The sequence below is a fragment of the Nanorana parkeri genome, unplaced genomic scaffold (assembly GCF_000935625.1).
Source record: "Nanorana parkeri isolate BGI_ZX_2015 unplaced genomic scaffold, ASM93562v1 scaffold722, whole genome shotgun sequence".
Classification (NCBI taxonomy): domain Eukaryota; kingdom Metazoa; phylum Chordata; class Amphibia; order Anura; family Dicroglossidae; genus Nanorana; species Nanorana parkeri.
Window position 1 is genome coordinate 414,745 of NW_017306990.1, and position 16,689 is coordinate 431,433.

At 40.1% G+C, this 16,689-nt stretch overlaps 1 protein-coding gene across 1 annotated transcript in view; it reads right to left on the bottom strand.

The window, feature by feature from the left end:
* The window catches only part of LOC108793128 (pro-neuregulin-3, membrane-bound isoform-like), a 480,301-nt gene that overhangs the window by 32,995 nt on the left and 430,617 nt on the right, over positions 1-16,689 (bottom strand). Inside the window, exon 9 of the mRNA XM_018564084.1 lies at positions 9,291-9,425. Within this exon, the coding sequence (XP_018419586.1) occupies positions 9,291-9,425 (135 nt within the window). The remainder of the gene's footprint in view (positions 1-9,290; positions 9,426-16,689) is intronic.

Sequence of the window (16,689 nt, forward strand, 5' to 3'; positions counted from 1 at the left end):
TTTCACTGCAGTTACGAGATAACAGCGGTTAAAGGGTTTTCGTTCCGTCCTGTCCTGTCAATCGACAATGAGAAAGTTGTTTCCTTCACTCGACCATGGGTGAGGTGAAGCGGGTATCCAAGGGGAGTCTGAAACACGCGCTGACCCTTACGCGTTTCCCCCCCCAAACCACTGGGGCTTCCTCAGAGGGGCGTGTAGTCAGTATCTTGCATCGGTGTGTTATATAGCTCACTAATGAGAGCCTATAAACAGAATTTGCACCTCTGACACAGGAAGGTACCTTGGTATTTACAACAGGTGTCACTCTTATTGACAAAGTCATTTGTCGTGAGTTTGTCCTTCATGGAGGGACAACGTCGGTAGGCGATAGTGGGTTTGGTGCCTAAGAATTTTGAGATTCTAGAGTCCTTAGTTAGGCAGTGCCAGTGTTTGTCAAGAATCTTTGATATTTCCGTATGCTGGTTATTGAAGGTTAGAATTAATCTCACCCGGGGGTCTGTTTCATCATTTTTGTTTTTGTTAGGATTGGTCTTGAATGTATTTTTATTCCCATGGTTGAACATTCTGGATCTTCCTTTAGCTCTTTGATACGATTTCTTCAATATCTTATTGGGGTAGCCTCTTGCTTTTAGCCTCATCCTCAACTTCTGAGCCTCCCTTTCAAAATCGGCATCGATGGTACAATTCCTCCTAACTCTCAAATATTGGCCAAAAGGGATGCTATTCTTCAGGCATTGGGGGTGGGCACTACTTGCCTCAAGGATAGCATTACCAGCCGTATCCTTCCTGTACAGGCTGGTATACAGCAGGACCCCTCCAACATCCTTACACACCAGTATGTCCAAAAAGGGTAGTCTGCTATGATCGAATGTCAGGGTGAACCTTAGATTATATACATTGAAGTTGAGGATATCAACAAAGTCCCTCAGAAGATCCTCTCCCCCCGTCCAGAGCATCAGGATATCATCTATGTACCTGTGCCATGACAGTACATGGCACAGGTACATAGATAAATCCTCTCTGGCCCAGAGTTCCTGCTCCCAACCGCCCAGTTATAAGTTAGCGTAGGAGGGTGCACATTTGGTCCCCATAGCCGTGCCCTGTTTTTGTAAGTAGTACTGACTATTAAAGAGGAAAACATTGTGGGTCAGCACAAATTCCAAAAGCTGCAACAAAAAAGCATTATGCATATGTTCTGTAGTTCCCAAGGTGGCCAGAAACCTTTCGGTCATCTTCAGTCCCTTGGAATGTGGAATAGAAGAGTACAGGGCCTCGACATCCAGGCCTACCAAGAGGGTGTCTGGAGGTACCTCAAGATCTTGAATCAAGGATATCAAATGCGGGGTGTCTCTAACATATGAAGCCAAGGACTCTACGTGAGGCTTGAGGAAATGGTCTATGTATGAGCTCACATTCTCTGTCAGTGACCCACACCCGGAGACTATAGGTCTCCCAGGGGTTTTTTCCAGTGACTTGTGGATCTTAGGGAGATCATACAAAACCTGAGTTCTCGGGAAAGGCACTTTCAGAAAATCCAAAGTGCCCTTGTCTATGAGGTTCAGATCTAGGGCCTCTTCCAGGATCCAATCAGAGATACCTGTATAGGTTGGTACCAGGTCTTGTTTTCTAAAATCCTCATAACCATTTCTGTATATTGTTCACAAGACATCATGACCAAGTTTCTGCCCTTGTCTGCTGGTTTAATTACTATGTCCTTATTGCTTTTCAGATCTCCCAAATCCGTTCTCTCAAAGGAACTAAGGTTATCCTCCTTTATTCTAATGGACACATCCATCATGACTTCCTCACTCACTCTTTTCACAAAGTTCCAAATGTTGATATTTTGAGACAAGGGCGGAAACGTTTTCAATTTGCGTTTAAAGGTCTGTTTGGTACAAGGGAGGGTCTCCTCTCTATCTTCATCCTCATCTGAGATATGTCCCTCCTCCCAAAGCTCCTGAAGGTCTCTAAGTGCCCTATAGTCCTTTCTCGAAAAGTCCTTCCAATCATCAAGGATGCCTCCCAAAGGCCTGCTTTCCTTATCATGTATCTGCTTCAACAGAAGCCTGCATGCAAAGAGGTTGACATCCTTGATGATTTCAAACCTATCTGGTAGTGCTTCCGGGCAAAAAGTTAGTCCCTTCGCAATCAAACTTAGCTGTACTCCTCTGAATACATATGGGCTTAGGTTGATAACTTGTAAATTATCATTTATTGGGGGCGTTTGAGAAGGTATTGGTCTAAGATCGTCTTCTTTGTGTTGGCCACACTTAGGGGGGGTCCTTGTGTCCTTTCCTTTCTTTCTATTGGTCGAGGGGCCCCCTCCCTTGGAGTTGGTGGGGGTCCCGTCTCCCCTAAAAAGATTCTTCATGTCTGATTCTATGTTGTTGTATTCCCTTACTTCTAGTGTCTATCCCGGAGTAGTCAGAACTATGTATATGTTTGCCATATCGTGCTTTAGAGTCCCTCCAAGTGGCTCCATTCCTATACTTCTGTGAACGCGTGTTGTATTTCCATTGACGGATGGGGTCGTGGTCTCCTCCGAGGAGGATAGACCCAATTCAGTTCCCTCCAACTGAGTGTCTCCACCATCCCCCCTACTTTTATTTCTGTACGTGTCCCCTGCGTTGCGGGTTTTGTTGCCACTCCAATTTTTGTGCTGTCCCCACCTATATGCTGTTCCTCCCGTATAGGCATTCCTGTCTCTTTCAAATTTTGAATCCTTGACATTCACCAGATTCCTATTATAAGATTCCACCTGTGTGTTTAGATCTGTAACTACACTTTCAAAATCAATACTGTGTCTGAAGGTTTCAAGCTCAGTGTTGAGAACCTTCAAAGTTTCGTCAGCCTCCTTTAGTTCTCCTATATAATATTCAATAAGCATAGTTAACATGTTGCGGCTACATATGTTAAAGTTATACTCCCACTGTTTTTTTAAATCCTCAGACACATTCTTGATATTGGGAAAAATCTGTGGTCTTAATCCCTGAGGACAGATCTCATATTCCACGTATCTTTCCAAATATACTTTATTCCAGTATAGCCTAGACTTAAGCTCAGAGGCTTTCTTTAATTTATATTTCGTATCCCTAAAGCTGAGCTCTGTGTTTTTTTTGTCATGATCTTCTCCTAGGTCTTTTCTGACCTTTGAGACCATGGCCTCCCACTCAAACATATTTCTTCGATTCTTATTGCGTACTCCTAAGTTTCGAGAGACTCAGGTCTCCCAAAAGTCAAAATAGAAACAACAAGGGGAGTAAGGAGTTACGCTATAAACAGACTATAATATGTGATCTATATCAGTCTCCAGGGTTTCCGTAAACTAATTCAAAAAAGAAGGTTCCCCAAACAAAGAAATCCCTATATTGGAGCTGATCTGGTAAACAGGTGACACAAAATGGTAATGATGTATAAAAAAAACTATATTTAATGACAAATAAAGAAAAATACACATAGGATCCAATATAACAAGACATCTAAAAACAAATAAAAAGACATCCCCTTGAAATTCCACTTATAGTAATACGAGTGATAATCTAGAAACCACCTCAGTGGTAAATAGTCACTAGTATATACACAACTTTTTTTTTTTACTTGTTTTTAGATGTCTTGTTATATTGGATCCTATGTGTATTTTTCTTTATTTGTCATTAAATATAGTTTTTTTTATACATCATTACCATTTTGTGTCACCTGTTTACCAGATCAGCTCCAATATAGGGATTTCTTTGTTTGGGGAACCTTCTTTTTTGAATTAGATTTAACTTTTCCCCATTGAAAACAAAACTTTAAAAAAATGTATGGAGTTAGACTTCAGCATGATCCTCAACGGTTTAATCCAGTCTTGTAATTTGTAGTATGAACCTATGACTTATGATATTAGCTTGTTTGTTCCACAATGAATTATATCTCTAAACCCTTGTTTTTTATGGTAACGCACTGCATTTCTAAAATGCTAATTGTCAAATCTATCGTTGCCCTTTCATCTTGACCAGGAACTATGAAATAAGGTTTATAGGGCTAGTTGCAAGATTTCTCTTGAATACATCCTCATAAAGTGTTACCTCCAGATAAGCCATAGTAAAAGTCTAATCCTGCAGATCAGATAAGGTAAGTTACATAAAATTTTTGTATTATAATTATTCCTATATCTGGTCACTTGGCTTAGCAAATGAATTAACAACAGGACAGAACATTTCTAAACAGCTCCAGTTACATTACAGTTTCTAGAAAGAAAATATGCCTTTCAGTATGCAAGTCCCATGGTGATCTGGTCTGGTGGTCTGGAAAGATCAAACTGCTTTGTATTTCCCAGAGATGCAATGCTAGTAGCTGTTAATTACTAATATAGAATTGCGCAGGCTCAGTGCATAAATGACTGTTTAAGATGAATATTCCATCTCTGTCACCACTGATGTACAATATAACTGTACCCGTGGACAGTAAAGGCAGGCTAATCAACTCCAGGACCTGTTACTGAACAGAACTAAAGCAACACTGAGCAAGTAAACAAGTGAATACATAATAAAATAGTATCACAATACTATATGGATTTATAGCAAAGCAGATAATAGGAAACATCACCACCTACTGATCAGGAGATACAGTCAGTACATTTTTAGGGTTTCATGGGATATTCTCATTTTTAAAGTTAAGCCTATTTATAAAGTGGTTCAGTGTAATCTATCTGTTTCATACTTACATATTTGACAACTATGTTAAATTAATAGAGCAGTATAATTATTGAAGATAGAAGATCTCACCTATTCCAAAGACTGCATGATTTTTGTTTTGTTTTTATTGTTTATTATTGTCAGTACAGGGGAGCTGGAAATTAAATTCTTAAAGGTGGCATCATTATTTTTTTCACTACATTTCACAATTTGTTGATTGTTCAATAAATAATTTACACAGCAGATATTACTTTTCCTAAAACTGAACTTCAAGTAGCTATATAAGAGCAGAAAATGAATGTGACTCTGTATTAATTAAAACATAATCAAATACATGTTTTAAATGCAAGCAGTGTAAGTACCTAAACTTGAATTGGTTTCAGCCATTTGCAATACCTTGTACAGCAGATCCCAGACTGGAAGTGAGAAAAGCAGCAAAAGGAGCCAGTCTGCTGTGCTCCAGTGTTCTCATGTGCTAACAAGGAGAATGGTGATATGAGGAGAGAGCAGGGTGATAGAGATGAGCACATTAGTCTGCTGCTTCTTTGTTCACAATTCAGTCATGGATTATTGGAGAAACAAGACCTCTAAGTGCTACTGAACTGCACCAAAGAAAAAAACAGGTTTCCTATCCTGCCAGACAGGGCTGTGCAAATCTCAGGACTAGATCGACAGAAATACAAATCATCTGGCAGGTAAAACAGCCCACATATATGTATTTCATCTGTGTATATAGATGTTTGCATGACGTTCAGCTTTAACACCATTTTATATAGGTGAAAAATATTCCACTTTGCAATATAACTGCAATGCGAGTCTTTTTACCTCGGAGGTACCGGGCAGAATAGCCAAGCCGAATGCTGCTTGGTCCCTATTTGGCTGACTGAAGGCCACCGAAGCATGCCGATGTATGGCTGATTTTAGCCAATGTACGGCTGAAATCAGCCGTACAATGCTGAAGTGAATAGCCGAACAGCTTCGGCTCACTTCACTTTGGCTCGGTAATTCGCTCGGCTGCTTTCGGCAGCTAAGTGAATAACCCCCTTACTTTTCCTCTGTCCTGTGCCCGCTGGCTCCATATTGCTGTGTGCCGTTTCCCCCGAACTTCTGGGGTAGGTGACGTGCAATGAGGACACAGTGATACCGGGAGCATGCACACAAGAGTGTCTCCGTGGGACACTGTCGAAGAAGGAGACACTCAAAACCCGAACATCGGCGCTAGGGCTGAGGGAACAACCTGAAAATATTTTTACATCAAGAGACATCACAGGAGGTAAGTTTTCTGCACCACACAAAAAAAAATGGAGGCTTTAATATCACTTTAACTATTTACTAAGTGCTAACTGACAAATCCATCTATCATTAGCTGCGGTGTTGTCGCTGAGATTTGTGAACCACAATCGCATGATGGGGAAACAATCTTTGGTTATGGAATGTCATCACTTATAATGCTTTAATATTTCTTATGAAATAATGCTCCATGGTGGGAATTTATCAAAAGTGAACCAATCAGCTTCTCTCTTCAGTTTGTTCAGTTAAGATTTGAAAATGAAAGAGAGAAGCTGATTGGTTGCCATGCACAGCAGCTCCAGATTTTGTCTGCTTCAGTTTTGATAAATTCCCCCCATGAGTTGACACGTTTTAAATCAAACAATGGGTGCACAGTTTTGGCTGTTATTCCTTTTTTGTTCCCTTGTGAGTTGACTTTGCTAAATAACGCAGCTGCATTCTCATTATCTGCGGTAACGTCAACATTTGTTTTGTAATCTTCCGAATTGTGGTCAGCTGACATCAGTCTTGTTTTGTCAAGACCCCTTTAGTTTTTTTTTAGAGAACAAGAGCTTTGATACTGGAATATGCAATGACAAAAGAAGTCTCATCAGCCTGTTTTAGAGTGTTTACATTAGTTTATAGCTATAACTCAAACACTGGCTGTTGTAATTTGAAATTTTAATTCAATTTAGGATATTTCAGACACCATAAGCAGTTTCCAACCCCCTGGGGAAAGTGATTTTCCTTTTGCTTGGGAAGTAAAGTGTGCAAAGGGAAATTACTTTCCCTAGGGGGTTGGAAAAAAGCAAATTGAATTTCAAATATGGCATGGAAAAGCACTGACAGCTTGTATGTTCCTAAAGTAACTTCTCTACTTGCTTAAGCAAGTAATCTGTGTTTTACAAGTAAACAGTATTAACATAAAGGATGAGCGGTCAATACTTTATATTAATGGCAACCAATGCAGCCGCAAAGATTTAGACTAGCCAAAATGAGGAGCATCTAGTTTTTCAAAAGGGAATGATCACACCCCCATACCTCTATTCAACCTACATACAGGAGTGTGGTGTTCTCCTATTACAGCTTATAAGGCAGTATTGTGTGACACCAAGTAGTACTATTGATCTCTACATCATCAGCTAATGCAATGGAAAGTCACACAAAAATCCCAATAGGCCTAGTCACTTTCAATACAGATACTAGTCTTCTGATGCACCAAATGTAAAGCAGCAATTTCACAATCCAGCATATTGGTGTGATATCAGCTTGTGTGTGATCATGTTCACTCTTATTTCCCACAGCGATTAAAAAGAATCAACACACAAAATACAGGTTTAGAGATGAACTTCACCCTGATTTACAATAAAGACACCTTTAAGATATCTGTATATTGCCACTTTAACTTTTGATTTTGCAATTGCTGTCTTTTTGATTTTCGATCACTCATGTCTTTATTACTCATTGATCTTCTGCTAGCAGCCATTTGTATTAAGTGCAGCTAAACTCCTAACAGCTTCCTTCCTATGAGGTGCAGCAAGATCTCCATTAAGTGCAGCCCCTAGCCTTGGGGCAAAGCAAGATGAAGAATAAAAAAAGATGCCCAAAACTCCTGGGGTATATGACCCTGAAATCCCAGGGTTCTGCAGGCAGTATAGGCTCCGTCATTCTTGCTTAGGCAAGAAAGACAGAAGAGGGAGAAAAATAGCATAAAAATGATATACTATTATGTTAAAGAAGGGAGTAATAATTAACATCAGAGAAAGATTAGAACGAGAGTGAAGGTCTGCTTTAAGTATGCTTCATAAAAACGGATGACTTATGTCGTCTTATACTTTCAAGTGCACATTTTTGCAGAAAGTTATTAACAAAAACATTAGCATATAATAGCAACAGTAGCCTACCAGTGACAACTTGCCGTTTATTCCTCGGTCTAACTATGGAATACATAGATTATGAGAAATGTGACATTTTATTTAACAAAACTCTAATCATACTTGGCAATAAAGATGTTAGGTAAACCACAACAACGCAAATAACAGTGAACTGCTTAAAACAATGACAAAGTGTAAAAACTCCTCTGCTAATACTGTGACATTTGCCTAAATAACACACAGTTTCATTAGGTGCTCTTTAATATCAGTGTCCATGTATTCAATCCACCGAAGAAAACTTTTGATTATCCACACCACCACTCAGTGATAGTGACGCGCCTGGACTAAAAGTCGATGAAACACCAAGTGATCTTGCTCACCTTTTATATATGACCCTCATTAAAATCCTTTAGTATGGTCTCATCAGCATTCCCTTCTTCCCTTCTTAAGAGGGATATAAATGTTTTTTCTCTGTAGAAGATGTTTGATCTTCTGGTCATGCACCTGGATTCGGTTCATCTCACATAGAGATAAAGATGGTACATAGCTTAATTCTGTATAACAATGAATATTTATTAAAAATAAAAACCTACTAGACCATAAACAAGAAATCCAGCAAACCAAAGTATATATCTTGATCTGAAATGCCTCAGTCTTGCGATGCTCTTTATGCACCAGCAATAACTCCAAAGCTGAGGTCAGTCTCTTTACACAGCTCTGACTGCTCTGCACTGCTTCTGGGTGTGACATCATAAAGGTTCCACTCAACGTGTTAAGTCTAATTGATTTAATTAGGAGTGTGAAGCATAAAAACTAAACACTGCTATTTGTACTATAGTGGCGTCCATATATCACCATGGTATCCACCAAATGTCAGTATTATCAGAGAAGTATTTGTAATACACTTTGTAATTGTTTTAAGTGCTGCACTATTATTTCTGTTTTGGGTATATGTTATTGTTCACAAGTGTGGAAAAAGTTTTATTTTACATTCATTAGTGCAGGATTTTTCCTAATAGAGTAAATCTAATCTGTGGCAATCTATGATCAGTAATCTGAGACCACTGTCCAGGCAGTAGAGGAAGAAAGGTCTTCTGAATATATGCATATGAACTGTTCCATCAATTCACAGGTAACATTTTGTCTTGGCTAAATATTTCCCGTAAGATATGATTTATATTTATTCTTAACATACACTGACTGTCAGCACTAAAGAAATAAATAGCAAACAGTTCCAAAACAAAAGAACGCAAGAATTTTGCTATTACATCAGGCTAGCACCATATCAAAATTAGAGCACTATTTCCTCCAGCTGCCTATGTTTAAAATATTTCTCCGATTTTAATTTTTCATGCTCTGGGATCATGAGAAGGTAGACGCTTACTAGACAGATTAAAGCAGATAAGTTTCTCCTTTTTTAATCTTGAGATTGATATTGCATTTTCATGCTCTAGTGGTTTTCATCACCTACCCTTGGCATGGTATTGTGTCCTGATCTATAAGCCCAGGCTCCTCCAGCTGTTGATATGCTGGTCCTGTAATCCCATTGAGGCGACCTCTGGGCAGAGGGGGAGTTCTCCGAAAGGCATTTCTTGTTGAAAGGTTCCTACACATCAAACACATTGGAATCACTTAATATCTTTCCAATTAACCATCTCACAACAAGATAAAAAAAGATACACTGAAATGAAATAGAATTGTTTTTTAGTAAATCTAAAGTCATGATACAGACCACATGCATTTACATTGAAGAACATTCTTAAAAGTAGTTTGAATTCTTGCTTAAAGTATAACTGTATTTTAGAAACACACATAATGCTGTGAATGAGAAAACAGGGAATACAGTGTCCTCCAATGATGCAGTGATGTAGATTGTAGTATATTTTGAAGGTGCTATATTTAGGACTTACTTTAATCTCATTTCTGAATATACAGTTTGTCTAAAAGAAGCACTGAGGAGTAGGGTTACAGACTAATTGGGTTTGAAAAACATAAATATTATTTATTATCTGTCAGGATAAAGTGCCTTAAAACTATCGCTTAACTTCCTTAGAGCTGCCATGGTAATATGAAGGGATGGGGCATAATATTGCAGAAGTGGATGTTAACATCTCTTCAAAAATACAGTCTGCTAAAACTGAAATAAATCCCTACATTCACTATTCAAGCCCATAACTGAACAGTTCCCTGTAGGAAGCTATCTATAGTGTCTGTGCCACCAAAGTACAATGGCTACTATATGAGAAACATGCATACAGGAGGATTTCTTGTTGCCATAGGCAACAAGATTTGTTGTTCTTATAGTCAAGGTTACACTAGATTATGTAAGGGGTCCTTCTATTACAATTCTGCTCCATTCATATTTTTGCACTGAGTACAAAAACAGTACTGTTAAGCTACCTTTTTCTATACATTCAGTTCTATATATAAAAAACAAGCTACAAGTTATTTGGTGCCCAAACATAAAGCAACAGTTAGTGCACTAGAATTAAGACACTGTTTGGAAATGCTATGGTACATGCATTAAAATACTTCGCTTATAATAATAAATTGTTAAAAAAGGGCATCTGATCAGTTTGATGCAGTCTAAAGAAAGGGGTTATTGCAGGGGTTAAGGCTGCAGTGGCGTCGCTACAGGGGGGAAAGGTTTTCACTTGCCCCCCCCGTGTGCCCCCCCGCCAGGGATCGGCAAGGTGTCCTTGCAGGGTCCGCCGCATTCATGTGCCCCCCTATATATTGTTCCTAGAGTTGCCACTGTAAGGCTGGTAACATGCAATGTATTCCCATGACACGATTTGAGCTGCTAAACTCTTAACAGGCATGACACATTGAGACTCTATGCCATTAGTCTGCCTCTCTAGGAAGAGGGAGAGATGGAGAGGTGCTGACATTACTTAAGGTTCTACCTCCAGTGTGCACTCTGAGCTGTGGTGGCACTGCAAGTGGTAGAACTAATGCCATTTAATAGTAGCTGGTTCCATTGCTTTAGTCCACATGATCTGTTACCGAGGTCAGAAGAAAACATCAAATTTATCCAGCATAAACAGTACCCTGTCTATGTTCTTTTGTTGTAAGCTTTTATTTTAGAAGGGCTCAGTAAGTTTATGTTTAATAATTGCTGGAATCTAAAGGAACCATGATTTTCCCTTGAAGGGATTTGTTATTCCTTATGTTAATACTTGTAAAAATTAATATAATCAACATTAAATATTAAATGTAACTAACATATTAGATTGTTTTAACAAACTGGGGTCCTGGGTGCTGTTTAAAAGCAGCGTAGAGACACCAGTTATTTGCCCCAGCTCAATTTTAAAATGTTTAACAGTGGGTTACTGCTCCTTTGGGTGTTCTGTGTATTATGACTATGTAAGCGGTAGAATGGGAAACTTTATATGGTCTTAACGTTAAAAATGTATGCACCCTTTTTTTTAATCCTGTGTGCGTCACAATGTTAAATTGAAAGCTGAATAAAGTTATCTTAAAGTAAAACAAATATGTTCACTTTGACTGTTACCATTGCTCTATGTTACACAAAACTTGCACTGATATCATTTTAATCAAAATACTTTGTAGATTATACTTTGTGGGAAATATATGGGGGACACAAATGGCAAAAATGTTGTAAAAATACAGAAAATGCATTTTGTCTAACTTTATACTATTTATTCCAAATAAAAAACAAAGATTAAAATGTATGCATCCAAATTCACTACCAAATTTAAAACCTTATCAGTACCAAAAAAGAATGTATAATATATTAGGGTGTGCCACAAAACCTAAAAGATATAGATGGTTATTCACTATGGAGCCAAAGGATACAGCCGTAGCTTCGGCTGATCCTTCGGCCGCCGGAGCCTTTTGGTTCAGTAAGGTCTATTCACAATAGCCCATACCGCAGCCGAGCCGAAAGCATATGCTTTGGCTCGACTGAGCCGAAGTGACAGCCAAAGCGTGGAGAAAGGTCAGACAAAGCCGACCGATCGCCATGTAAATGACAGCTGGGCAGGGCCAGCCGTGATCTCACGGCTCGCTCTGCCCAGTTGTAATGACAGATCAGCATCACCAAATGACCTGGGGATGATGATCTGTCATTAACCTCCTGCCGTCCACCCGTTAAGAAAAAACAGACGTACGGCAGACTCACACGGGCGGGTTGCCGTCATTAGACCGCTTTTTTTCTGCTCGCATGCGCCCCTTAACGCGCGCACGCATGGGCAGAAAAAATCCGCCCACTCTTTACAGCCGTTATCGGCTGTTTGATATACATATGATCGGCGGGTCTATAGCCTGCCGATCATATGTATGTCTTTGCGATGCTAATCTCCCTCCTTGCTGTGAATGCAGAAGTGATGTGTATTACATCACTTCCACATTCACCTGTCAGTCCTCTGGCTGCTATAGCCAGAGAGAAGAAGCTTCTTTTGGGGTCCCCAGATGACGTTAGGGGTCTTAGAGACCCTTAATGTCTCCATAAAGAGGACCTGTCAGTGTACCTGTGCTATCACGTAGGGAGCTTGTCATCCCCCTATGTGTTAGCAATAACAAGTATAAAAAAAATAACAAAAGTAAAAAAAATAACAAAAGTAAAAAAAAAATTAAAAGTCACATGTAAAAAGAAAAACTCCAAACTTTTTAAGTCCCCCACCCCCACATTTACACACACATAAACGTAAATACGCCTTCGATGCACCAGCGTGCGAAAATGACAATTGCGCTACACAGGTTACATATGGTCGCCAATGTTGGAGTGAGAGCAATAATTGTAGGACCATCAATCACTGATAACACTAAACTGATGAGTGGTAAAAGCTATTAAAGCATTGCCTATGGCCAATTTGGGTTATTGTAGTTTTTTTAGGTTTCACGCGCGCACATTTTTTATATTTTACCAAAAAATTGGGTAATAATAAATGTTTTATCATTTAATATAGGGGAAACAGTTTGTTTTTAAAATTTTCGGTAATTTTTGCTTTATATCTTAAAAAATAAAAACCCCAGTGGTGATTAAATACCACCAAAAGAAAGCTGTATATGTCCCCCAAAAATGGTATAAAATCTATTTCCGTACAGAGTTGCATGACGGAATAAATGTCAGTCAAAGTACCGCAGCGCTGAATACTGAAAAATTTCCTGGACAGGAAGGGGGTTTAACACCACGGACTTCAAGTGGTTAAACAATAACAAGTGGGTGGAGCTCGCTGTGATATTCTGGCCGGCTCCGCCCAGTTGTTATTCATTGGCTGGGACCTGCTAGTAGACTCTGGCATGTGCCAGCCAATAGGAAACAGTTGGGTGGAGCTAGCTGTCACTGCTAGCTACGCCCAATTGTTTTTTTTTTTTGAGCATGTAAATTTTTATTTGGTTATAATAAGAAATGAGGTCTTACATACAACCTGAATCACTCAGGGATACATAGTGGTTACATTGGTAAGAAAATTAGGTTACATTGTCGTAGGTACAGGAGCCTGGACCAAAAGACGATGCATATATCACAGGGTAAATTAGTAGAATAACATAGATTACAATCATCAATGCTCAACTGAGCAGAACTAACCAATAAACCGAGGTTATGTAGATATGTGTGGTTGTCGAGAAGACTGTTTGGGGGGGTATCTAGAGTATCTAGGGCTAGGACTTCTTTGCACAGTGGGATGTTATTATAGAGGGAAAAAATAAATTTTCTAAGAACACAAATGATCAATGCATTGAGAATATAAGCAGTATCATGGATTGCCTAATGTACGAGTCTACCAAGATTGAGCGACGGGGGTCATGTGTGAGATGGTTCCTGTGAGAACTAGTGTGCTAGGGGGGAATGTTAAAGGACATCTAGAGGCCCCAGGGAGCCACTTAGTTTTTCTGTTAAATACCATGTAGAGTGTTGGAAGATAGTCATAACCTCCTGTAATTGATGCATAGACAGTTCAGATACCAAAAAAGGTTTCCATGTGTGGAAGAATAATTCAGTGTGAGATTGATTAAATTTTGTATCTAATTTGTCAATTAGCATGAGATGGAGTAATCTAGACTTAAATGTGGAGAACGATGTAGGCAGGGCAGATATCCAGTTGGTCAGAATGGTTTTTTTAGCAGTTAGAATGCACAAGTGCTCCCATCTAGTGAGGCTAGGTGGTGTGTAAAGATCAGGCATCGGGGCATGGAAGAGACAAATTTCTGGGGAAAGTGCTCTAGAGCCGCCAGATTTTCTGTTCATATATGAAATAACTGATGTCCAGAAGAGTTGGATTTGAGGGCATAGCCACATCAGATGTGTAAGGTCGGGTAGGGAGAGATGGCATTTCGGACAGGATATCAACCAGCCCGGAGGTATGCTTTGTGGACTAACTTAAATTGTATCTCTCTCCATGACTCGTTGACAATCGCCGAACGTACCCCCCTCCATCCCTTTAGTATAAGTGACTGAGTAACCTCAGGAGTGTGGCCCAGGAAGGCGGCCCATTTGTGTACATAAGGGGGTATAGTGGAGGAGGAGGAAGAAGAGAATGAGTATAGGGACCTATATAGAGAGGACAGGGACATTTTCTGTGTAGGGGAGGACAGGAGTTGGCGAGAAGGAGTAAAGGCAGAGGCATTCCAGGGTAGAGATAAATAATGTGACATAAAGTGGGAGATTTGAGCATATTGTAAGAAATCATTGGGTGAGATTTTGTGTGTGGAAATGAGGTCTTGGAGTGTTCTGCGTTGGCCTCGGGGAGTCAAGATATCTGAGATGGTTCTAATACCTTTAAGATTCCATTCTTTGAATGTGTTAGATTCACGTCCTGGTGGAAAATGTGGGATAGAGATAATAGGCATCATGGGAGAGACCATGCCAGGTAAGTGATACAATTTCCTTACTTCCCTCCAAGCGATAATGGTGTCTCTCAAGAGGATATTCCTCTTAATATTTAGTGGGAGATAGGGAAGGGGAGTGTGTAAAACTCCGGTGAGGGACCAGGGGACCACCAGCGAAGATTCCAGCGACGTATTGGTAAAGAAAGAAGTGTTATGTACCCAATCACGGACATGGCGGAAAAGACTGGCCAGGTTATAAAATCTGATATTAGGGAGATTGGCCCCCAGATGGCGTGCTGGTTTTTGCAGTTTGGAAAATGCTATTCTGGTTTTTTTTTCTCGCCAGATCAATCTAGAAAAGGCCGTATTTAAAGTTTGTATGTCTTTATGCTTGATGAGTAGGGGGATAGTTTGCATTGGGTACAGGAGTCGGGTGAAACTAATCATGTGCATTAAGTGACAGCGGCCTAAAATGGAGAGACGTAAATCCTGCCATTTCTGTAATTGGGTTGTGATTTTACGAATGATCGGGGAGTAATTTAGAGCATATAGGTTGGTAGCCTTACAAGGGATTTGAATTCCCAGGTATTTGATAGAATCAGTCTTGATGGTAATATTATATTGATCGGGCCAGGTGAGATTAGATTTGACCGGGGGTAGAGCCAGAGATAGCAATTCACTCTTAGCCATATTGATCTTGAGACCAGAGAACGTGCCATATAGTCGTATATGTTGTAAGATGTGTGGCAGTTGAGTAGAGGGGTCAGAGAGGAAAAGTAAGATGTCATCTGCAAATAAAATTATTTTTAGTTCGGATGAGCCCACCCGAATCCCCTGGAAACCCGGAGAGGAGGCCAGAGAACGGGATAGGGGTTGTATCGCCAGATTAAAAAGCAAGGGAGATAGAGGACAACCTTGGCGTGTGCCTTTATGTAGAGAGAATGGAGGGGAGAGAGCGGTGGATGTGAAGATTCGGGCCATAGGAGAAGTATACATGGTAGAGATTAAATGGAAAAACGTGCCAGAAAAACCCATACGAGACATTAGTAGTTTAAGCCATTGCCAGTTGACGTTGTCAAATGCCTTCTCCGCGTCCAGGGCCAAGATAGCCAAAGGAGACGGAGAGGGACCTGACAGCTTTGAGCATTCCAATGCCATCATTACTTTACGTATATTTTGGACCGCAGCTCTGCCTTTAACAAAGCCAGATTGATCCGACGAGATGAGTTTTGGCAACAGAGTGGCCAGACGATCTGCCAAGATTTTGGAGAGTAGCTTAGCGTCTTGATTTAACAGGGATATGGGATGGTAGGAGGCCGCGACCAATGGATCTTTGCCTTGTTTGGGTAATAGTCCAATATATGCATCATTAAAGGTGGGTGGATATGTTCTCGTGTGTAGAATATGATTAAAGAGAAGTAACAGTGTGGGGCTAACATCCTCAGCTATAATTTTATAAAATTCAGTAGTTAAGCCATCCGGTCCCGGTGCTTTAGAGCGAGGGGGGGAATGGATAACATTTTGTAGTTCTTGGAGGGAGATATAGGCATTTAGAAAAGCTAGGTCATCAGTAGAGAGGGAGGGTAGGGGGACTTTCCCGAGGAAGTCAGCACCAGCAACCATGTCTCCCGGTTCAGCAGCATATAAAGTTTGATAGAAGGTGCTGAATATTTGTGTGATACGGGCTGGGTCGGAGTGAACTACACCTTGGTCATCTAGTAGACGAAGGATGTGGGAGGTTGTAGAGGTACCTCTCACCAAATTGGCCAGCAACTTCCCTGCTTTATTCCCATGTTTAAATAACTCCACATCTTTATGGGTTCTAATTTGGAGATCATACTGCTGGATCCAATGGTCGCAAGATTGCTTGGCCGAGATCCAGGATGATCTATTAGTGGCCGTAGGGGCTTGTTTATAGAGCAAATTAAATTGTCTGGCTTCTGTGCATGCTTCCTCATATTTTTTCCTCGTCAATTTTTTCTGGGAGGTTGCATAGGCCAAAATCTTACCACGAAGTACTGCCTTTGCAACCTCCCAGAAAAGTGTATAGTCATTAACATGAGAAACATTATCCG